The following is a 24,767-nucleotide window of genomic DNA, read 5'->3' as shown; positions in this document are numbered from 1 at the left end:
AGTTTCAAGTCTTCTTCAATCCAGCATGATGTTCATTTAGTACATTATGGTCCATTTAGAGTCCACCAGACCAGAAAGCAGGGGATGCTTTAGGGGGCGGGGCTTACCTGCTGATTGACAGGTCGCTACCAATGCTAGTTAGCTACTAAGACAACTTTAACACTTAGCTGTAAAGTTGACTGTGAATCATGAAGCTAACTTTGTTAGCAGCTTCACACCAGAATCCACATGGATCCAGATCCAGTACGGGTGCCGCTTTGCTGCTTGTGTACATCAGATCCACCCGTTGCTCCTCCACACTCCAAATATGGTCACTTCCTTCTACTGGTTGCTAATAATCTGAGATTTGAAAAAGACTTAACCCAGCACACTGAGTCTCCATCATTTTTAGCTCAGTTTCCTGTTGCAATCCAGATACAGACACTGACCTCTGGTGGCGTCTGCTGGTCACTACAGCGTCATAGGAAGAGCAGCGTCTGGATTTATAACAGGAATGGAAATGTCAGGGTTTCTAAATACCTCCTAGAACTGCTGAGTAAATATGTTTAATTGTTATGTTTGAGCAGAAATATGAAACAAATTAAATTAAACCCCATTGTGGTATTTGTGGATTTGAAGTAAGGAAATCATTGTCGGTCGGCAGGTTCATGAATAAACTACTCAATAGGCTAGATTCAGTGATTGGCTACTTCCTCTGTCCAACGAACAGCGTTTCATCTAATAAAAATGGTTGGATTAAGTCTGAATGTGCATGTTTGTCCTCTGCTTTCTTGTTTTTGTACATGTGGGGGTTATGAACATTTATTAACAATTATAAACTAATAAAAGAAAACTTGATTGCATGATATGTATTTGCTGTTTTAAAAATCGATGCTGGTTCTGATTTGGTGTCTTCCAGAGCTTCGGCTCTCACGCACTCCCATTAATGTTTTAATTAAACGTTTAAATGATGTGAAAACACAGCAGCTCTCTGTCAGGGACGCTGATGTTACACCATCACCTCTCCTCCACCCTCCTGTCTCTCCTCCACCCTCCTGTCTCTCCTCCGCTCTCCTCCCCTCTCTCTCTCCTCCACCCTCCTCTCTCTCCTCCACTCCTGTCTCTCCTCCCCTCTCTCTCTCCTCCACCCTCCTCTCTCTCCTCCACTCCTGTCTCTCCTCTCTCTCTCTCCTCCACCCTCCTGTCTCTCCTCCTCTCTCTCTCCTCCCCTCTCTCTCTCCTCCACCCTCCTGTCTCTCCTCCTCTCTCTCCTCCACTCCTGTCTCTCCTCTCTCTCTCTCCTCCACCCTCCTGTCTCTCCTCCACTCCTGTCTCTCCTCCTCTTTCTCTCTCCTCCACCCTCCTGTCTCTCCTCCTCTCTCTCTCCTCCACCCTCCTGTCTCTCCTCCTCTCTCTCTCTCCTCCACTCCTGTCTCTCCTCCTCTTTCTCTCTCCTCCACCCTCCTGTCTCTCCTCCTCTCTCTCTCCTCCACCCTCCTGTCTCTCCTCCTCTCTCTCTCTCCTCCACTCCTGTCTCTCCTCCTCTCTCTCTCCTCCACCCTCCTGTCTCTCCTCCTCTCTCTCTCTCTCTCTCTCTCCCCCAGGCTCTCTCTCTCTCCCCCCCTCTCCCCTCCATATTGCCCCGCACCCCTCCCCCTCCCCCCGCCCCCTCCTCCTCCGTGCACCTGCTCCTCCCCCTCCCGCCTTATTCTCCCCAGAATCGGAGCAGCTCCGTCCTCGGAGTGATGCTCCTCGGCGGCGCACATCGGTGGTTGTCCCCGCCCGCTGCAGCGAGGAGGACCGCTCCGGCTCGTCGTTGTCCCCCGGAAACACGCGCAGAGGCTCGGCGGGACATCTAACGGGTCTGGGGAGAGAGGGAGCCGAGGGAGGGTCGGACGACGAAGAAGCACTCAAGTCCCGTCCGAGAGGAGGAGGAGCAGGAGGAGGAGGAGGAGGAGGAGGACTCTGGGCAAACGGTCCCGCCGGGACGGGGAGCGCAGCGTCGGCTTTTCCAGCCTCGCAGTTGGACATGGACTGAAGTGGTTTTGGGTACGGGTCTGGAGGAGCCTGGCGGACTCGGTCCTCGGTGCCGTCCTCCCCGTGATGGAGTGAACGAGGGCGCGCGCTAAGTTAAGCCTCGCCATGAAATCCGTGTTGTTCAGCCGCTTCTTCATCCTGCTGCCCTGGGTCCTCATCGTCATCATCATGATCGACATCGACGGCAAGAGAGCGACCCGGGCCCCGGCGGCCGGCCGGACCGGCAGGGCGCAGCGGGCGGCCCGGACCGGCGCCCCGGGGGGCGCCCGCAACCAGACCGCGCTGCCGGCCATCTACGCCATCACCCCGACGTACACGCGCCCGGTGCAGAAGGCGGAGCTGACCCGGCTGGCCCACGCCTTCCGCCAGGTGCCCCGGTTCCACTGGGTCGTGGTGGAGGACTCGACGACGCGCACGGAGCTGGTGGCGCGCTTCCTGGCCCGGTGCGGCGTCCCGTACACGCACCTGCACGTGTTCACGCCCCGCAGGTTCAAGCGCACCGGGATGCCACGCGCCACCGAGCAGCGGAACGCGGCGCTCACGTGGCTCCGGCAGCACCGGGGCGCGCGGGACGCCGGCGTGGTTTTCTTCGCGGATGACGACAACACGTACAGCCTGGAGCTGTTCGAGGAGGTAACCGTTCTCATGACGTCAGTCCCGTTCTTATGCGTCACGAGCAGGAGGGCATCATGGGAGAAATGCTGCAGGCTCTGAACGTTAGCCGCAACTTTTACTAGCTTATACAATAAGTACAAATATAATAAATAAACCCACGAGGACACGGAGTTTACGTTAAAATACGTCAAAATACGTAAAAGTTTGGCTTTTAAAAATGACATATTACGGAAGTAGCCTCGCATCGGAATGTCGGCTAGGCTCCTCCTAGCGACCGGTTTAATGTTAGCTAACTAATGAAAAGGTTACAAAGAAACAACTTATTTGACTATTATACGTATTAAAAGTAATTAAACAGACTTGCTGCTAAAAACCTCGTTATGCTGTGAATGTTAGCTTGTTGTGGCTACTGTTAGCTCATGTCCAGGCATGGCAAAGATGAAAATGTGATGTCATCATCATCCCAATAATCATTGAAATATTCTTCAGGAATCACTTTACTTATTTTCTTACATGAATATTTTTATTGCGCTGCAGATAAAACGTCTTTTTTTAAACAAATAATCTTAAATAAGATGACCATAAATTATAACGTCTCCTCGTAGAAATACATTTAAATAGAAATACATTTTTATTTAAAAAGATATTGATTATAGATTTATGAGCTTCTTATTTAAGATTATTAGATTGTTTCACCACAAAAATAGGATGCGTCTCATCTGATAAAGATATTCTATAAAAGTGATTCTGGGACGTTTTAGTGCCATTTGAAGAGTTTGAAGCCGATTTTGAGGAATATGGTGAATCTATTGCTGCTCGTGGTCGTCGTGATGAACAGGGAGATACTTGGAACGGCTTCCCACACTGTTGGTTGTTAAATCCTGGAGTACTTAAATGATGTTTTTGCTGGAGCTCGGCTGGTGATCTGATACAGCGGTTTGGGAGGAGAACTGGCTCGGAGATAATGGAGGGAGGAGCTTTATGTAGCAGCAGCTCAGAGTCGGGAATCCTTCACAGCGATCCATTAACGATACAGTAGCTGGCGATTCGATTCGAGGACGATTTATTTTTTGTAACGATTCGATTCAGTAACTTTTAACCAAAATTCTATATCCATGAAATAAACATGCAATAATGTGAGTGAGACTATTTGTATTCTTCTGAAAAGTGAAAAATAACATATTTATTCTATAAAAAAGTAAACCTGCATAATATTTTATGCTGAATACAAAAATGTAATTAAACATTGCTCAGTTATTTCTAACATTTTCAGTAGACTACATGCTGGCAGGGGAGAGAGTGTCTTAAACGTATTAAAACATTAATCATAAATAAGAATCACGATTCATCCGATTAAACTCATTCATATCGATTATTGGAGCCAAAACGATTCATTCTATTAATGGATTCATTGATGAATGGAATGAATGGTTCCAGCTCTGTCAGCGAGGGATCGGGTCTACGTCCTCCGTCCCACCACCGTGTTTGTGCCGTGCTGTTACGCTGCAGGACACACGTTGTCGGGTTCATTTCAGACGCTGCATTGGTTGTTGATGTTCCTGCTGAAGCTCCGCCCCCCGCTGACAGAACCGCCAGTTTCACACCAAAAAAACCTTGTGTTAGCAGTGGAAGAGAAGTGATGAAGAGGAGGAGGCTGACGGAGAGAGGTGGAGGGAGGCCCTGCTGGTGCTCGGGGGGGTTGCCAGGTCTTTCCAATCCTCATCTCACCACCATCACTGTTGTTTCCCACTGGTCCGTGTGCCAACTCTGTTAATAAGCAGGAATCAGTGTGTGTGTGTGTGTGTGTGTGTGTGTGTGTGGGGGGGGGGGATACTGGTCTTTTTGAGTTAAATGATGATAATATATATTTACAGTTCGTGCTGCAGCAATAAGAGCATCCCCGCTCCACCACGGGTTCACAGGTTTAACCTGAATCTCCAGAAAGCTTCAGCGTTGTTTTATGAAGTTAGGATGTGTGGAAGTCAAATAATCTGCATTTATCAAACACACGCCGGTCGTCCACAACCCTAATGTTCTAAACAACCATGCTCCTGCACATTTGGGGTCATTTGCATTCAGAAACGCCCCCAATTAACCATATATGGTAACAAAACATCCGGACCAGATGAAAATCCCCTTTTCCCTCGTCTGTCTCGGGCGTTTGAGACGGATGGGCTGGAACGTGCCGGAGGCCGGAAACGCACGGCTGCAGGATGTGGTCTTTAGTCCAAGTTAGTTTCAGATGGACCAGGTTTATCACCTTTCTAGGAACGGACACCTGGCGGTGGCTTTTCCCTCCGTCCCTGAACGCAGCAGTGGTGTAGAGATGGTGTTAGGTTGGCTTTAGGTCTCCAGGTTATAATAACGGAGCTGGATGGTGGCAGCTCATATTAAAAACACTTCTATTATTTCAGCCGGGAAATCATTAGCTTCACATGTTTAAACCTAAAATATAATTCTCCATAACTGTAATGTAATAATAATTATAAATGTTCTCAAGCTCACTGCAATGCTGCCATACGAACAGTTCTGGGTCTCCAAACTGGCCCTCATAACTGTGACCCCCTTTAAAGGACTATACCAGTCTAGTCCTGAGCCCTTTAAAGGACTGTACCAGTCTAGTCCTGACTGGACCTGGTTCTGATGTCTGTACATCCTTATATGTTAGAAAGGCCTTTGTGACATGCTGTTGTCCAATTAACAAACGAGGACAAAACCAGCCTGGCTCTGGACTCTGGTTGTTGATTACATGAAAACACATGAACTTGAGAAAACACTGGTATGTAGCAAATCTTTAACAGGCCTGGAGTCGTCGGGTGGAAAGGAAGGCGTTCAGCATGAAGAGGTAAAGGCTGAGTTCTCTGCTGCTGCACATTAGTCAGGTCTCCGTCTGACGTCCTTCATTATGAAGAACACGTTCCGGCTGAGTCGCCTCCCAGCAGCCGGGTCAGTCCCTCACCGGGGAACAGTGTTTTACAGGGTCGGGTCGGTGCTGGAAATCCTTGAGTGTAGAGTTTTCAAGGTTTCATTATCAAGGTTTCATTATATATTCATATATTATAAGGCCATTATTTTGACCTCAACTCTTTCTGTCTTGGGCCACATTTAAAATGAAGGAATCCATTTAAAGTAAAAGAAGCAATCAGGAGAATGACCCCCCCGTTCCTGAACAGCTGACTCTGGTTTCCAGCTGACGGCAGCACGGCGGAGCTGTTTGATTCAGCCGGTCATCAGCCAACACTCAGGAGCAGGTACTCAGGAAAACGCCCAGTCCTGGAGGGGGACTCGGGGACACCTTCCTCTACATGGGTCCCGGGTCTCCTGGTGCACATTTATCATTTATTATTCCTATTGTGCATTAGTGCCAGAAACACAGCTGTGCTCACACGTAAAGGACTATCCCAGTCTAGTTCTGACCCCCTATCTTGTATATATCTGATCCTAGCAGGTCTGCAGAGAATCACAGGCTGATGGGGGGGGGGGGGGGATTTCCTCAACCTCTCTATGAGAAATAATCATGATTACATAATGTAGAGAAGTGAGGGTGGGGTTTCAGGGAAGCGAAGCAGAAAGGAGACCAGCCCCTCCAAGACAAATGGTCCGTGGTGGGTTTGGTGGGGGGACCAGGACGGGGGACCAGGACGGGGGACCAGGAGGAGGGACCAGGAAGAGGGACCAGGAAGAGGGACCAGGACGGGGGACCAGGAAGAGGGACCAGGACGGGGGACCAGGAAGAGGGACCAGGAAGAGGGACCAGGACGGGGGACCAGGAAGAGGGACCAGGACAGGGGACCAGGACGGGGGACCAGGAAGAGGGACCAGGACGGGGGATCAATAAATTAGCCATTAAAAAAAAAACCCTGTTAGATTATTCTATTTAAATGAACTAATGGTGACGTACAACCCTCGGACACACACACACACACACACACACACGCACACACGCACACACACACACACACACACACACACACACACACACACACACACACACACACACGCACACACACACACACGCACACACACACACCACACACACACACGCACGCACACACACACACGCACACACACACACACACACGCACACACACACACCACACACACACACGCACGCACACACACACACACACACACACGCACACACACACACACACACACGCACGCACACACACACGCACGCACGCACACACACACACGCACACTCACACACGCGCACACACACACACACGCACACACACACACACGCACGCACACACACACACACACACGCACACACACACACACGCACGCACACACACACACGCGCACGCTATGGCGTCAGAATCGTTTCATATTACTTGCGCAACTATCAACTGAGCGCGTCACACCCGCGTGCTTTGACGCCTGTGCAGCACACAGCGCCTGACGTGTAATGTAGTTTCCTCATTGACTTATAATGGTCACGCGTTCACGCGCACGTTCACGCGTGATGGCTGCTGCACGCCTGTGATCACATTACGCGGAGTAACTACGCGTAACATTCATGCGTTTTTTAGCGAACGCACGCATTAACGCTCGCATGAAGATAATTGAACATTTTTGTCAGGCGCTCACATGTACGCGGAAACGACGTGCGCAGACTCTGTCACGCGTAACAAGAAGCTGCGTACATATGAAGCAGCGTGCGCACGTCTGTCTCTCACTGTTTGACAAATGTTGTTACGCGTTCACACGCACGTGCGGTCGCAGATTCTGATGCTGCGCGGCCGGAATTGATCTGCTGTGCGCAACTACTCCGCGTAACTTGAACGCGTACTCCGGCCGCGCAGCATCAGAATCGGCGACCGCACGTGCGTGTGAACGCGTAACAACATTTGTCAAACAGTGACAGACAGACGTGCGCACGCTGCTTCATATGTACGCAGCTTCTTGTTACGCGTGACATACAACCTGCGCACGACAACGCACGCACGCACGCACGCACGCACGCACGCATAACAAATAACCATGCGTTCACACACACGCTGCTGCGCATCTTTCTAAGTGTTTTGACATCGATTTACCTTCATACGCACGCACACACACGCACGCACGCGCCTTGGTTGTTTTCTGATTCCCTGTCAGAAGATGTTTTTGTCCTCTCCCTCCTTCAGCAGCTCTGTGTCTTTAAAACCATGGATTTTAACTTCATTTCCAGTGAAAAATCAGCTTTAAACACGTTTCCCAGAATAGAAGCCCCGTCCTGCAGAGACATTCCAGGTCGCATTGATTTCTTTTTTTTCCTCGACTCCATATTTAACCAAGATGGCTACAGTGAAACTCTGCTGCTGGAAATCCTTCTAACCTTAATACCCCCCCCCCCCCGGTAATGCTATACGATCGCCCAACAATGGGAACTCAAAGTGGCAGTAACACTTTTGAAATTGCTTTTGTTAGCAGGAAAAAACAGCGAGATGATAGTAAAATCAATGCATAAAAGATGAGCTCTGGGTTTCCTCCTGCAGTAAAGAAACCTGGACCGCAGCCCGGACCAGGATCCAGCTCACTGGTTCACATCTAGGCTCTGAAGGGATGAACGCACAGCTGCAGTCGGAGCTGCCAAATCAGGAACTACTTCCTTCAATACGTGGTTCCACCAAACCGCTTCACGAAGCTCATAGATTAGTACGCTACAGACAGATTAGTACACTACAGACAAAGATTAGTACGCTACAGACAAAGATTAGTACACTACAGACAAAGATTAGTACGCTACAGACAAAGATTAGTACGCTACAGACAAAGATTAGTACGCTACAGACAAAGATTAGTACGCTACAGACAAAGTTTAGTATGCTACAGACAAAGATTAGTACACTACAGACAGATTAGTACGCTACAGACAGATTAGTACGCTACAGACAAAGATTAGTACACTATAGACAAAGATTAGTACGCTACAGACAAAGATTAGTACGCTACAGACAAAGATTAGTACACTACAGACAAAGATTAGTATGCTACAGACAAAGATTAGTACGCTACAGACAAAGATTACTACGCTACAGACAAAGATTAGTACGCTACAGACAGATTAGTACACTACAGACAAAGATTAGTACACTACAGACAAAGATTAGTACGCTACAGACAGATTAGTACGCTACAGACAAAGATTAGTACACTACAGAGCTCATTCATTGATTAGTATGCTACAGACAAATGTTTGACTTGTTCCCAGAACTCCACTGGAAGTTTGTCCATTGAATGTTTCAGAGTGTTGTGGTTTGTTTAGTGTGAAATCGGGGTGAACTACATCTCTGGTCTCACACAGCGTACGCCACCAACACGGCCCGCTAGCTCGGCTAGCTGCCGAGCTAATTTAGCTATGTTCCATCACTAACGTTATCTTAGCTGACGTGTTTTTATCCAGTGACTCTTTTATCAGCAGGAAGAGAACCAAGGAGACTTGTTAGTTTGAGTAACGTTCAAAGGTTGGGACGGGTGCTGGAAGTCCTTGAAAACCCTTGAATTTTAGTACGGTGTTTTCAAGGTTTGGAAAGTGCTTGGATGTAGACTAAAGGTCTTGAAATGTGTGTTGTATGTGATGACATCTATGATAGAACAGAGAAAAGAAGATCTCCATATTTGAGGGACTGAAAACAGCATTTTGTGACATTTCTTTATGAAAAATGACTTTTGATGATGAACAGATGATGAAAATAGTTGGTGATTATATTTCTGTGGATCTGTTAGTGGAATTAGTTTTCCTTTCATTTGTGGTCCTTCTGTAAAAAGCTGTCTCTAAACATCATGTTGGTTGTTTTGAGGACAATAACATCTCATTTAATGTGATGAACAAGTGACATAATAAGTAGACTGAATACTGACCATTGGATTGATACAAATATGGAGTTTACCACAGCTGGAAGGTGCTGGAAAAGCATGGAAATGCACCTGGAAATGCTTGAATGTGACCTTGGAGAAGGTGGAGGAGCCCTGCTTAGTGCAGAGCTACACGTTAACGTAACTTAATGCAAATAAAAGAACAGTCGCGCTCGTTGAAGCGAGCTGGCTCCGCTGCCTCCTTCAGTTCATTACTCCGGATAATTACAGTCTCATTACTGCATGCAGATGTGATAATAACCCGTCCTCCACTTAACTGTTGGACAGGACTCCAGGAATAATCAGCACATCCGTGTAACTTAAACAGCAGGTTCTCTACTGAGAACCACAGACTGCATAGAAGCAGTGCTGTCGTCATGGTTACGCCGTCTTGGACGAGAGACAATGCAGTGATGATGTTGCTGTTAGCGATAAAGGATGTCGTAGATATGACAGAAAGGGTTTCATTCTGATTAATGATAATGTATCTGCAACCTTCCTGTCTCGCTGGTCGTCTGCTGGATTCACCTCTGCTTCAACATTCAAACATCCCTCCACTAAATCCTCCTGTCACCGCTGCCTGTGATTATTATTGTTTTTAATATTACGCAAGAATCTCACATATTTGTCAGCTGTGTCTAAACAGAGAGTGTGGTGAGATGAGAAGACTCGCAGAGAATATCTATAACAGCAGAGAGAAGTAGGACCATTTTCTCATAGACTTCTATACAACCAGAGAGGAGTTGCCCCCTGGTGGCCAGCAGAGAGAAGTAGGACCATTTTCTCATAGACTTCTATACAACCAGAGAGGAGTCGCCCCCTGGTGGCCGGCAGAGAGAAGTAGGACCATTTTCTCATAGACTTCTATACAACCAGAGAGGAGTCGCCCCCTGGTGGCCGGCAGAGAGAAGTAGGACCATTTTCTAATAGACTTCTATACAACCAGAGAGGAGTCGCCCCCTGGTGGCCGGCAGAGAGAAGTAGGACCATTTTCTCATAGACTTCTATACAACCAGAGAGGAGTCGCCCCCTGGTGGCCGGCAGAGAGAAGTAGGACCATTTTCTAATAGACTTCTATACAACCAGAGAGGAGTCGCCCCCTGGTGGCCAGCAGAGAGAAGTAGGACCATTTTCTCATAGACTTCTATACAACCAGAGAGGAGTCGCCCCCTGGTGGCCAGCAGAGAGAAGTAGGACCATTTTCTCATAGACTTCTATACAACCAGAGAGGAGTCGCCCCCTGGTGGCCGGCAGAGAGAAGTAGGACCATCCTGCTGGTGTTCTCTGACAGTTATTGGATGTATTCCCCGCCAGCGGACGCCTCCGTGTCACAGCGGGCGCGATTCCTCGGCCAGCCCGGATAAAGGAACACCTCGACGTTGGTGTTGCCAGCAGTAATCTGCAGATGGCGGCGTGAAAAGCAGCGCGTGCCGAAGCCGTCGCCAGCGAGCAGAATGAAGCACCATCTGTTGAAACGGCGTCGCCCGCGGCGCCAAACGTAAACACTGAGACGTCCAGTTGTTGTTGATGAGGCGGAGCGACGGAGACGACATCTGGAGTCTTTGTGATATCAGACAGCTGCTTTAATATCACATTCATACTGCTCATATTCCAGCTGCCAAGTTTCCTCTATCAGACTCATTTCATTCCATACTTTTTTCCTGTTATATTCAAAATGTTAATGTTCAAATTCAGCCTATTATTAATGTTAACTACACTACACAGGCTTATATGTTTTAAGTCATTTTTTTATGACTATCAGGATAATTATTTTGGAGGATAATCTCAACATGAACTGCTAATATCATCCTATACTCATGACATCGTTATGAATGATTTCCATAATCCCAGTGGTGACTCATACAGTAAGAGCATTATGACTCGATCTGTGTAGATTCATCAGAGATGGAAACAAGTTGTTTATGGCGTTTTATAAACGAGCATCATCTTTTGTTCACTGCAGAGAAATGAATTCATTTGGACGTGGACGAGCTGCATGCTGGTAAAACTCACATGAAAGGGTTTGAGATGAACTTGAATGTGAAACAATGCAACATGTTTTAGTGAATGCAGCAGACGTATACGTGCGTTCAGCGTGTTGGAAGGAATACATGGACACCTTCTTCACAGCGGAATGAACGGGCTCTGGACGTTCCTCTTCCATCACACTGCTGAGCTTTAAGGATCATTAGCAGTCAAACGAGGATCAGGACCAGACCAAAGTAACAATCGTTCTCCAGGAACGAGCTGGGAAAGAGCCGAGTCTTTGAAAAAGGACCTGACAGCAGCAGAAGAGGAACGAGGGGGGGAAGGCTTTCAGCGTCGCACCACAAACTCAAGGGGCCACAGTGTTAACAGCAAGGGGCTTCAGGGGCCCCGGGAGGAGACATGAGGAGAAGACGGGTAGTTGTCGGTTGCTGTGTTCGGTTGCTGCTTATCGCTCCGTCGGGACTTTGAACTTATCCCGCCAAAATAAGTGTGATTCACCATTATCTATAATCATCCAAATCTGCTTAAAACTCTGAAAATGGTGCCAAACATCCTGGAATCACAATATTTTATTAAGAAACAAATATTTGTATTTAGTCATAGATAAGACACGCAATTTATTTATTTATGAAAACGATCAAATAATCTTCAATCAGATTGGAAGGTCTCCCTGTGTAACGGATGTGAGCTCATTAATCAATATTATAATATATATTCTTTCTTTAAACTGGCGTAGGCAGACATTTAATATTATTTGAGTGTTTTTCAAGATCATTTCATAATGATGTGTCTTATCTGCGATGCAATAAAAATATCTGACTCTTCATGAAATGCTCAGATTTATAATAACCTCATTTAAGATGTTGGATTATTTGGATTTCACAACAAAAAGGCTTGTGATGATTATCAGGTTAACGATGACATGTCACATGGCTCCCCCGACGTAATTAAACGTAAACAATAATAATAATAACAATAGAGTTGAACAGAGACATTATGAGACCTTGTAAGGGGATTTTATGGTGTCCGTCTGCGGATTCATTCAGCGTGAACATGGAAGGCAGCTCCGTGTCATCGAGTTCCCGCTGGACCACGACTCCCAGCATGCCGCTCTCGCCCTCCTTTCACCAGGAACAAATGCTCACTAATCCCTGGTTATTATTACCTGTGAGCCGGGCGGCGGCGGCGGGTCGTGGATCAGCTGTGACTTCGATGATGTCACCACGGCGTATTCTTTGGACCAGTCATGTCTGAACTCAAAGCTTCTCCTTCTCCACAGATGCGGAGCACTCAAGGGGTTTCCGTCTGGCCCGTGGGATTCGTGGGCGGCAGAGCGTACGAGCGCCCCCTGGTGGCCGGGGGGAAAGTGGTGGGCTGGTACACCGGCTGGAGACCGGACCGACCCTTCGCCACCGACATGGCAGGTAAGGAGGAACGCTGAGTCGCTGGTTGGACAGTGAAAGAACGGTCCTCAAAGGACGACCACGAAGGTCATGACCTTCATAACCCCTCCTTCATCAGGGTCCATGTTATAATAAGCTGCTTCGGCCCGGAGGTGAACCGTGTTTCATATCAGGCTCTGAATTATAAATGGATCTCAGAGTGATCACATGGTTCCCTCCATGGTTCCACCTAAACCTCTCGTCTCACACGCCTTCTCTCAGCCGACTTTGCTTTTAGATCGTTGGTGGATGGAATATAAAGATATGGAGCGTTCCAACTCTGAAAAGAAACGACCCGTGCATCACTGGACGCGACCATTATATATTTCTAATGTCACTTAGTGATCCAACAACGCCCAAATAATAAGGAATTACAGGCAAATGATATTCCTCTTAAAAGGGCGAGGTAGCATTACAGTATCATAACTCATACAGTATAATAATCCATACCCTCAGACCCGGCTGCAGGGTCGGAACACACATGTAAATGACGTGTTTCTCACGCCGGCGGGGAGAAGCGAACACGCGGCTGATTGGTGGAAAACAAATTTGAAGAATCAGACTCTCCCTCCAACCTTCAGCTGCCGTCTTTCAGAGGACGATGTGGCGTCACGCTTCCAAACTCTGCTCGTCAGGCTGATGAAATGCGAGCCAGCCAAGAATCCCTCTGACTTCCTGGTGCGTCTCCTCCTCGCTGCAGCATGGCCGAGGGCGGCGGCGCCTGTGGTGAAGGGACCCACCAGCCGACGCTAATGCACTCCATCATTTTCTGCTGTGATTATAACACACTCATAATGTGCTTATAATCCACTGGCTGACCTCTCTCTCCCTCTCCCCCTCCCTCTCTGTTTCTCTCCCTCCCTCCCCCTCAGGTTTCGCCGTGAACCTCCAGGTGATCCTAGCGAACCCGCGGGCGCAATTCAAGCGGCGCGGCTCCCAGCCAGGAATGCAGGAGTCCGACTTCCTCAAGCAGATCACCAAGGTCACCGAGTTGGAGCCCAAGGCCAACAACTGCACCCAGGTCAGTAACGGGAACACACCAGTCCAGAGACCAGACCAGACGACGTGGCATAGCCGAGCACCCATCAACCAGACTCCATTCAGAAAACAAGCATTTTAAAAGTAGTTGACATACCAAAAATATTGATGAAGCATCTTTCTGTTGAAGCCTCATTATAAATCAGATATATTGATGAAGTAAACAGATACAGATGGCAGTGCTCTCAGGGTCAAAGGTCACGTCTGGCCAGACCTGGTCCCGGTTCTGGTGGATTTCCTCTGGTGCATTTAAATGATCTGACTAATTCAGTAAACTGGATGATTATAATAATTCTCTCTGAATGAAAGCAGCTTCAGCAGGAATCAGTGAGATCTCCCTGTAAACCGTCTCACTGCTGCTGCAGGTCACATGACTGCGTCCCCTGGTGGGTTGTGGGTAAATGTTCCCCCGGAGGACCAGAGGGAAGAGAACCCCCGGGTCATCATTTACCGCCGGCTTCAGCCGCCGCAGACGGCTCCGTGTTGAAACCGCCATCATCATTATCGGCCCCATTACACTAATGGAGGCGCCCCGCCGCCGGAGTTAATACAGGCCATTAGCGAGGTTGTGACATCATCAGTCAGCACTCCAGGACGCCATATCAGCATTTATCACAGCTGCACAAGCAGTAGGACGTGACATCATCGCTCACGCAGCGTCGACGAGTCGCTGGGACATCAGAGGTCATAACCCGTCGTCGTTTAATTATGTTTAAAAAAAATCTGGGATCTGTCTGTTGTCGTAGTGATCTGGGATCTGTCTGTTGTCGTAGTGATCTGGGATCTGTCAGTGTCATAGTGATCTGGGATCTGTCCGTGTTGTAGTGATCTGGGATCTGTCCATTGTCGTAGTGATCTGGGATCTGTCTGTTGTTGTAGTGATCTGGGATCTGTCTGTGTTGTAGTGATCTGGGATCTGTCAGTGTCATAGTGATCTGGGATCTGTCCGTGTTGTAGTGATCTGGGATCTGTCCATTGTCGTAGTGATCTGGGATCTGTCTGTTGTTGTAGTGATCTGGGATCTGTCCGTGTTGTAGTGATCTGGGATCTGTCCATTGTCGTAGTGATCTGGGATCTGTCTGTTGTTGTGGTGATCTGGGATCTGTCCGTGTTGTAGTGATCTGGGATCTGTCAGTGTCATAGTGATCTGGGATCTGTCCATTGTCGTAGTGATCTGGGATCTGTCTGTTGTTGTAGTGATCTGGGATCTGTCCGTGTTGTAGTGATCTGGGATCTGTCAGTGTCATAGTGATCTGGGATCTGTCCGTGTTGTAGTGATCTGGGATCTGTCCATTGTCGTAGTGATCTGGGATCTGTCTGTTGTTGTAGTGATCTGGGATCTGTCCGTGTTGTAGTGATCTGGGATCTGTCCATTGTCATAGTGATCTGGGATCTGTCTGTTGTTGTAGTGATCTGGGATCTGTCCGTGTTGTAGTGATCTGGGATCTGTCAGTGTCACAGTGATCTGGGATCTGTCCATTGTCGTAGTGATCTGGGAACTGTTGTCGTAGTGATCTGGGATCTGTCCGTGTCGTAGTGATCTGGGAACTGTCTGTTGTCGTAGTGATCTGGGATCTGTCAGTGTCGTAGTGATCTGGGATCTGTCAGTGTCGTAGTGATCTGTCCATGTCGTAGTGATCTGGGATCTGTCAGTGTCAGTGATCTGGGATCTGTCCGTGTCGTAGTGATCTGGGATCTGTCAGTGTCGTAGTGATCTGTCCATGTCGTAGTGATCTGGGATCTGTCAGTGTCGTAGTGATCTGTCCATGTCGTAGTGATCTGGGATCTGTCAGTGTCAGTGATCTGGGATCTGTCCGTGTGGTAGTGATCTGGGATCTGTCCGTGTCTGTATTTGTGACACATGTAACTCCAGACTGGATCCATGCGAGGACCAGAACTAGGATCAGATCACAGAGCCTGAATCCCGACCTTGAGAAGGAGGACACGACTCTGACGGGCGACTCGGTATCTGTGATGATGTTAGAGTGGAGGAGTAATGACAACAGACAGGAGAAAGGAGGAGGAGGGAGGAGGCTGGAACAGATGGAGATGGATGAGCACAGGAGGGGAGGGGGAGGAGAGGGAGGAGGAGATAGGAGGAGGGAGGAGATAGGAGGAGGGAGGAAGATGGAGAGCTAACGGTGTAGAAGAGAGGAGCTGCTCTCCTGGCAGTGATGAAGCCGCTACGTCCTCGTTAGATATGCAGCGAGGACCAATTAGCAGCACGGCGGGCAGGAAGTGACACGTTCCACCTGAAGAGACCAGAAACAGCAGCAATGAATCATGCCTGTGTGTGTGTGTGTGTGTGTGTGTGTGTGTGTGTTTAAGAGGCTACGTAGTTCTGTTTTTTAATCGGATTAAAGGAGAAATCCGGTCATTTTTGACCCCATGTCCGTTGTCCTCAGGGTCATCCCGACTTATTAGAAGCAAAAAACCCGACAAAAATTGACGTTGCCTAGCCCGAGATCTGTACCTGCCTGGCAGCCTTCCAGACTCGCTACAATGCTAACCCATTGGGGCACCGTTGTATCTGCTTTCCTGGGCCACAGAAAACAATCCCAAGACCTATGCAACACAGGTTGGGTCCGTACGAGACACCACGGCGCTCGTTTAGCACAAATAGTGTGGCAAAACGACATAAATATGTGTGTTTTAGCATGAAGTTACTCACCCCAAATCACCCCGTAGAGTAGACATTAGCAGTAGACAGCCGAGCGCCTGTCGTCCCTCCCAGTCACCGCAGAAACGAAAACGTTTTTCACGTAGTTTTGATTTTGTATCCATAAAGAAACGACCGAGCAGTGCAGTCGTCCTGTCCGTAATAAATCCATGAAGCTGTTATGTCCATATGTATGACTGTTACAACATAGCAACGATAGCTTCAGCTAGTAACGTGCCGGGCGCTCGTCCGTCCCAGTCACCGCAGAAACGAAGACGTTTTCCTCGTAGTTTTGATTTTGTATCCATAAAGAAACGACTGAGCAGTGCAGTCCTCATGTCCGTAATAAATCCATGAAGCCGTTACGTCCATATGTATGACTGTTACAACATAGCAACGATAGCTTACAGCTAAACAGTAGCCGGGAGCCAAAACAATGCAAGTCTCGCGCAAGTTCCCGTCTGCCGTCCTCACTCTGGAGCTGTTTTCAAGCCAGTACAGTGAAACATCTTGGACAGTCGCGCGAGGGTCACTTTGTTCTCACTCTGTTGATGAGAGACTGCAGTCTGCACACACGCGACACGCGACACACGCGACACACGCGACACGCGACTCCCACTCATGCCGTCAACACAACTAGCCTACTGAGACTGCGCGAGATTTGTTGTCGCTGTAGCAGCTTCAACTGTCACAAAGGCTAAGCAATCTTACTATGTAGGCTAGCGCCAGTTACACTGTCATATGGACATGACGGCACTACTCGATGGAAAGAAGTTTGTCACTAGTGGCTTGAAAACAGCTCCAGAGTGAGGACGTCGGGAGACGGGAACTTGCGCGAGTCTTCCATTGTTTTGGCTCCCGGCTACTGTTTAGCTGTAAGCTATCGTTGCTATGTTTCTGCGGTGAGTGGGACGGACGAGCGCCCGGCACGTTACTAGCTGTAAGCTATGTTGCTATGTTGTAACAGTCATACATATGGACGTAACAGCTTCATGGATTTATTACGGACATGACGACTGCACTGCTCGGTCGTTTCTTTATGGATACAAAATCAAAACTACGAGGAAAACATCTTCGTTTCTGCGGTGACTGGGACGGACGAGCGCCCGGCACGTTACTAGCTGAAGCTATGTTGCTATGTTGTAACAGTCATACATATGGACGTAACATCTTCATGGATTTATTACGGACAGGACGACTGCACTGCTCGGTCGTTTCTTTATGGATACAAAATAAAAACTACGTGAAAAACGTTTTCGTTTCTGCGGTGACTGGGAGGGACGACAGGCGCTCGGCTGTCTACTGCTAATGTCTACTCTACGGGGTGATTTGGGGTGAGTAACTTCATGCTAAAACACACATATTTATGTCGTTTTGCCACACTATTTGTGCTAAACGAGCGCCGTGGTGTCTCGTACGGACCCAACCTGTGTTGCATAGGTCTTGGGATTGTTTTCTGTGGCCCAGGAAAGCAGATACAACGGTGCCCCAATGGGTTAGCATTGTAGCGAGTCTGGAAGGCTGCCAGGCAGGTACAGATCTCGGGCTAGGCAACGTCAATTTTTGTCGGGTTTTTTGCTTCTAATAAGTCGGGATGACCCTGAGGACAACGGACATGGGGTCAAAAATGACCGGATTTCTCCTTTAATCTTAGTAGCTAACTAGCATTGATAGCGTGGTAGCGAGCTGTCAATCAGCAGGTAAGCTCCGCCCCTAAATCTGATTTGTTTTCCTCGGTTCTGAGCAGTGAAGCCGAAGCTGAAGGTCATTAATCTGTCGTTCTATCTGCCGGCCACCAGGGGGTGACTCCTGTCTCATGATTTTCTAGAATGGTTTCCAACATGTTTCTATAATTGGACACCAAACATCTGCAGAATATAACAATGATTTCCCGGTTTGGGATTAATAATCGATGCTGGTCTTGTTTCGGCCCGGTCCATGTCTCCTTCTTTTCCGATCTTATATTGGATCTGTTGTGCTTCCTTCCTCCTCCAGGTCCTGGTCTGGCACACCCGCACGGAGAAACCCCACCTGGCCAACGAGCCCAAACACCGCAAAGACACGGCGGTCATCGAGGTGTGAGAGGCAGCGGATCCAGGACCAGGACCCTGCGAGGCTGCCGGGACTCAGCCAGCATGTGTGGATTCAGTCTGTTCATGGTGGACTGGGACTTGGACTGGGACTCTGAGGAGCTGCATGATTCCAGACTCCTGGACCACACGGACCACATTGCACTCACTACCTGGGACCACTTGGGTCCATCAGGGCTCATCGATGTGAACGAGGTGCCACGAGAATCATTAATGTGGTTTTAATCGTTAACACATCAGCGTCAGATAAACTGATCCGTCACATGACCGTACATCTGATCTGTGTCTCTAACGGCAGATCAGAAGAATGAGACCGACTTTAGGGTGTTAGCATGGAGCTAGCTTAGCACGGAGACTGTTAGCAGCTAGCCTGCCCTCTCCACAGTACAGTATCCCAACCAGTAACCATAGTAACACACTTTAGTTCCTGGTTCAGAGACACGTCATCTTGAAGTCTGGTCTACGGAGAACTTCCTGTTTGCGTCACCTTTGCTGGGTCGCCTAGCAACCAGCTAGCAACCTAAAGAGCATAGAAGAGGTATTGAACGTTATCCGATTAAAATATCATATATGTTCTTATTTCATATCCTGATGGAGGATTTTGCTTCATGATAGATTTCAGTTTATTCTGATCCTCCTAGACGCCATGTTGATTTAAAGTCCCAGTCGGTAACATTTCTTTGATCATATTCACTGAAGCTCCTCTACCAGCACGTAGAGCCTGTTTGTTTTGCAAAGATCGACAGCGCCCGGATCATCCTGTCCAATCAGCACGCAGGGCTGTGTTCCTGCACACACAGAGCCCCTCCCCCCTCGGGTCGTACCAATATCACAGGGGGGAGGCGGAGGGAAGTAGCAACAAGCTTCCAATTCCTCGTTAAAAACCGAAACGAGGAGGTCCAAAACAACCAAGGAGAAGAAAACACCGGTGGAAAAGAAGGAAAAAAAGAAAGATGGCGACGGTGCCCGTGATAAAACCAGAGTCAACATTGGAACCGCGTTTCAAAGGTGGCGTGATCTAAGGGAGTTCAAAGGGCACGGAGTCGAGGGGGAGGAGCTTGGTGGTTGTGGGGGAGGAGCTCGGTGGTCGTGGGGGAGGAGCTCGGTGGTCGTGGGGGAGGAACGTGAGAGGTGGAAACATTCAAAATCTGACAGAGTGCCCTCCATCTGCCGGACTCGCCGACTGGGACTTTAAGTCCAGTCGTCGCTATGAATCCTGGGATACGTAGGACCCTGAAGGATCCATCAGGTGGATCCTCTGAATCAGGAACAGAAGAACAGGTCCTATTTAAAAGGTTGTTGCTACAGAAAGACAAGCTAGCGGTTTTCCCTGCTTCCAGTCTTTATGCTAAGCTAGGCTAACCACATCCACAGTCTTGATGCTAAGCTAGGCTAACCACATCCCATTAGCACCTAAAATCTGGAGTCTCATTTTTGTTTAAAATGAATCACGTTAATGTGATGATGATTTAGTGATGATTGGGTCAATTCTGATCTGATCCTGATGAACCTGAACCCAAACCTGAACCTGAATCCGAACCTGAACCCAAACCTGAAACTGAACCCAAACCCAATCCTGAACCTGAACCTGAATCTGAACCTGAACCCGAAAGCCACCTGTCAGCTGAACGTACGTTCTAAAACGTACATAAACGGCTTCTACAGCTCGCATGTTCGATCCCTGAAACTCTCAGCTGGAACCAGGGGATGAAACCGGGACGAAACCAGGACCCACTAAACCAGGACCCGACAGCCCTTCTGTCTCAAACTGTTGGGAGTCTCCGAACGTTGAATGCAGCAAACAAAGGTCAAAGGTCAAGCCGTACGTTTAACTGTAAAACATGTTTTTGTTCACCTTCCTGATGTTTGAGCCTCTGAAACATTTATGCAATACGTGAAGTTTAAAGGTTATTTATTTTTTTACAAAAACCCTTTAAGAAAAGTTTTAATTTGTTTCATGTTCTGATGGAATCTTGAACCCTAAGTTCTCTTTTTGTTCTCACAAAAATACAGAAAAACACCAGAAGCGAAGCAAACGATTTAACGGCTCGATTTCGTTCGTAAGTCGTCACTTTGACGTGAAAACCGTCAAGACGTTATGAATCAGAGACAAATATTATAGCTGTATTTATGTCTAGATGACCTTATATGGAGTGTTGATGGAACAGCTACATTGTTAGCGTAGCCTAGCATCCATCAACCAGACTCCATTCAGAAAACCAGCGTTTTAACAGTAGTTATCTTGTGGTCTTGCAGACAGACCTAACAAAGCATGACTCAGCACTTTTTACTGATCACCATCATGATGGAGTTATTTCAGCATCCTTTCCATCTGGTTATTGATATTAAATCACAGATCAATACTTTATTCTGGTTCCTCCAGCTGTGGTGAACCAGCCCACGTGAATCCAGCAGGTGAAATGTGTAAAATCGTGTGAGGGGTGAAACGTTGCTTCGCTTTCGGTGTGAATGAAAGAAAACAGGATGAAGCTGGTTCGTTGGGATCCTCGACGACGATCGAGTCCTAAAGAGAATTATTTCCCTCTGAAGCTAACGACATCAGAGGTGTTTGTTTGTTTGTCGGGGCTCGATGTCCCATAATGCTCGTGGTCTGTTGCTCTTGTCGTCCAATAAAACAAAGAGATGAGGAAGAGTCGTGTGTAATTCTGCGACGGCCGGCCTTTAAAGAGAATTCGTTTTTTTTTAATGCATGGAAACTCACATTCTCTGAGATCACACATTTAAGAGGAAAAAATTAATAACGTTTTTTTTTTCTTGTAAACTTTATAATCATGCAAATCTTAATAGTTGTCATTTAAACTACCCTAAAATGTTTGCTGGTCAGCTGGTACTTGAAAACTATATTCTACGGGGTACAAAGTTTGAGAAACACAGTTTTGGGGCGGGGCTACCTTGTGATTGACCAGTCGCCTCAGATCCACCCATCGCTCCTCCACAGTCCAAATATGGTCACTTCCTTCACTACGAGCAAACTGCCGAAGATGCCTTGAAGGCTTCAGAACTGAAGCCCACAGACCAAAAGGTGACATCACCATGACGACCTCTCCAGGTTTGATTCTGCACTTCGTTTACGAGCTGGGTCAATATTATGATCAATTTCACCACTTTTTTTTTTTAATTGTAAAATATTTTCGTTAATGAGCCAATTAAGTATTTGAGCCGGGATCGTAACTGTGTCCACGACCTTTGACCCTGAAAGTGCAACATATTTTAGATGAGATCAACTGTGTGTGTGTGTGTGTGAGAGATCGTAACTGTGTGTGTTCCTCGCTTAGACACTCAAATAAATACCAACATTCACCACCAGGGGGAAAAATACGAGCACAGCAATGAAGGCGAAACCTTTGAGATTTTTATTACGAGATAAATAAGTGTACGAGCAGAGAGGTAGCACAGCTGGTTTCTATGGCGACAGAGATGAAACCGTATTCACTAAAAACACGGGACCATATGAGGATTTGATAAAATTGCTAATTAACTTTTGGAATATGTCGCACTGATATCGTGAAAATGCCATTTTGACATGAAAGGTAGCCGGCCGTAGCAACGGTAACCAAGGGGCGGGTCTTAGCAAAGGGTCAAACGTTGAGTCACATCATTTACATTGAACAGTTGTGTAGAAACGGATCAACTTCCTGCCAGTGTTTTTAATCTGATATAAATCTTTTATGGTCCCGTCACTAGTACTGATACTTTGATCTTATCTAGTATTTTTGTGTATTTCTACTCTTCTCTGGTCTAGTAAACCAGGACTGGAATGTGACGATGGGACCCATCCAGTGTTTTCATACAGGTCCTCCTTTTTGCTTGCGCCGTCCAATCCTGGCCCTCCTCACCGTCCAGCCCTCTGATTGGTCGTCAGACTAACTGTGCTTCTCTTGTGCTGCACACAACAAAACACCATGATGAAGATGGCAGAATATACAGTTACATGAAGGAGTCACACTGGTTCAGTTTCTCAACAGGAAAAGGGCTGTGGAGGTCCAGTTCCTAGTCCTGGTCCTGGTCCCTGACAGAGGAAACCCCACCGCAGCAGAGATAAGACCGACTCGTACTTAAAGTGCAGTGAAGGAAAGCTGCGGGAAGCTCCGGAGTCCAGATCCTTAGTTAGAACACTTGAAAGCACCACAGAGGTTTCCAGGATCCACCAGGACTCACAGAAACCACCTCAAGGGGCCAGAGGCTAAGCCCCGCCTCTTCCTGGCAGACCACCATGGGACCTGATTCCAGATTAATGTGTATGATAGTCAAGAGAATTGATCATTTATTGATCCCAGATATTCATATATATATACACATATATATATATATATATATATATATATATATATGTATATATATATATATATATATATATATATATATATACGTATATATATATATATATATATATATATATATATGTATATATATATATATATATATATATATATATATATACGTATATATATGTGTATATATATATATAAATGCACATGAATACAGGACTGTTTAGACCACTATCAGGCCTCGGCCTACACAAGGGGGGGGGGGGGGGGGGGGGGTTACAATATACACAGCAGAGAGGAACCAATCACAAGACTCACTAATGAGTCACTAACGAGTCACTAACGATATAATATATAATATCCGTAGAACAGCAGCTTCCTGTTCAGACGACGACGTTCCTCTGGTTTGATGACATCATCACATGAGGGGGGCGTTAAAGGCAGTCACACCCACAGGCCGTTCTTCATTTGGAGAAAATGCAGCTATTTAGTTGCCATGTGACCACCCGCTGCTCCTCCTCCTCCTCCTCCTCCTCACTTCCACAGCTGAGTGCTCAGGGTCGTGCCGGACGCCTCCGGTGGGGCCGCGGGCCGGACGGCCGCGGGGACCCCCGATTGGCTAAAAGTGGCCGGCCCTCCACCGCTCGCAGTCAGGCCCGACATCTGCTGAGTCACCTGAGGGAGAGGAAGTCATGTTAAGGGTTCACGCCCAAACGTGGTCTGTGGTCCCCCAGAGGTCTAGATAGTAGCCCACATGAGTCCAGAGACCAGACCAGGTGGAGGAACCAGAGACTGTCTGTGGTCCCCCAGAGGTCTAGATAGTAGCTCACATGAGTCCAGAGACCAGACCAGACTATGTGGAGGAACCAGAGACTGTCTGTGGTCCCCCAGAGGTCTAGATAGTAGCCCACATGAGTCCAGAGACCAGACCAGGTGGAGGAACCAGAGACTGTCTGTGGTCCCCCAGAGGTCTAGATAGTAGCCCACATTAGTCCAGAGACCAGACCAGACTATGTGGAGGAACCAGAGACTGTCTGTGGTCCCCCAGAGGTCTAGATAGTAGCCCACATTAGTCCAGAGACCAGACCAGACTATGTGGAGGAACCAGAGACTGTCTGTGGTCCAGACAACAAGGTCCTGGGAGTTATTTTTAAACTGGATTAATTATCAAGTCAATATTCGTACTCAATCTGCCGTGTCATGAATACTTTCATGACACGGTGAAAAAGCATGAGGTCAACCACGGATTCAGGCCTCAACCAATCACGTCTATTGAACAGACATCATGAGGTCACTAATGTACGACAACGTGAAACTCCGGCTCTGCACATGTCATTCTCCCTGCTGGCCATCGGGGGGCGACTGCTCTGGTTGAATGGAAGTCAGTGAGAAAGTAACCCTTCTCCTCTCTCCACAGTCCAAATATGGTCATTTCCTCCGCTGCAAACATTCCATGATGATGAGCTGGAGGCTACACAGTGACGTCTGTATGAATATTCATGTTACCTGGCCCATGTCCCACTGTCCTGGATGCATGCTGCTGTACTGCTGGAGGCCCGTGTAGCCGCCGTTGGGCAGCGCCACGCCGGCCATCATGGCTCCGCCCCCCATCCCGGGTGGAACAGCGAAGCCCTGCGGAGGGAACTGCATCGAAGGTTGGCCCATGAAGCCTCCTGCTGGAGCAGAAACAACACAGCTGTTAGCGCCGCGTGGTGACGAGATACCGGAGACGAGGATCGTCAATCCAACATCCAAATAGAAGAAAACGCATCAGAGCTGTTCAAAT

The 24,767-nt window shown here is 47.8% G+C and overlaps 2 protein-coding genes across 5 annotated transcripts in view; one reads left to right on the top strand and one right to left on the bottom strand.

Moving 5' to 3' along the window:
- The first annotated feature begins 1,698 nt into the window (after positions 1-1,698).
- On the top strand, positions 1,699-19,386 carry b3gat2 (beta-1,3-glucuronyltransferase 2 (glucuronosyltransferase S)). The gene is made up of 4 exons (XM_084021284.1): positions 1,699-2,649; positions 12,743-12,887; positions 13,778-13,926; positions 18,598-19,386. Exons 1-4 carry the CDS (start codon positions 2,122-2,124, stop codon positions 18,682-18,684), a joined length of 909 nt encoding a protein of 302 aa, XP_083877410.1. The 5' UTR covers positions 1,699-2,121; the 3' UTR covers positions 18,685-19,386.
- Positions 19,387-23,153: 3,767 nt separating this feature from the next.
- The window catches only part of LOC311021113 (stromal membrane-associated protein 1-like), a 17,033-nt gene continuing 15,419 nt past the window's right edge, over positions 23,154-24,767 (bottom strand). For 2 of the 4 annotated variants that reach the window (XM_084021469.1, XM_084021470.1), the window contains exons 9-10: positions 24,488-24,657; positions 23,155-23,656 (exon numbers count right to left, since the gene is read on the bottom strand). In XM_084021469.1, coding sequence (XP_083877595.1) covers positions 23,516-23,656; positions 24,488-24,657 — 311 coding nt within the window. In that variant the 3' untranslated portion in view covers positions 23,155-23,515. Of the gene's footprint in view, positions 23,657-24,487; positions 24,658-24,767 lie in introns of all 4 variants that reach the window. The other 2 variants (XM_084021472.1, XM_084021471.1) reach the window with 2 other exon arrangements.

This window comes from Eutrigla gurnardus (assembly GCF_963514095.1).
Source record: "Eutrigla gurnardus genome assembly, chromosome: 11".
NCBI classification, from domain to species: Eukaryota; Metazoa; Chordata; class Actinopteri; order Perciformes; family Triglidae; genus Eutrigla; species Eutrigla gurnardus.
Note: the sequence above shows the minus strand (reverse complement) of the source record. Positions and strands in the feature narration are given on the sequence as shown.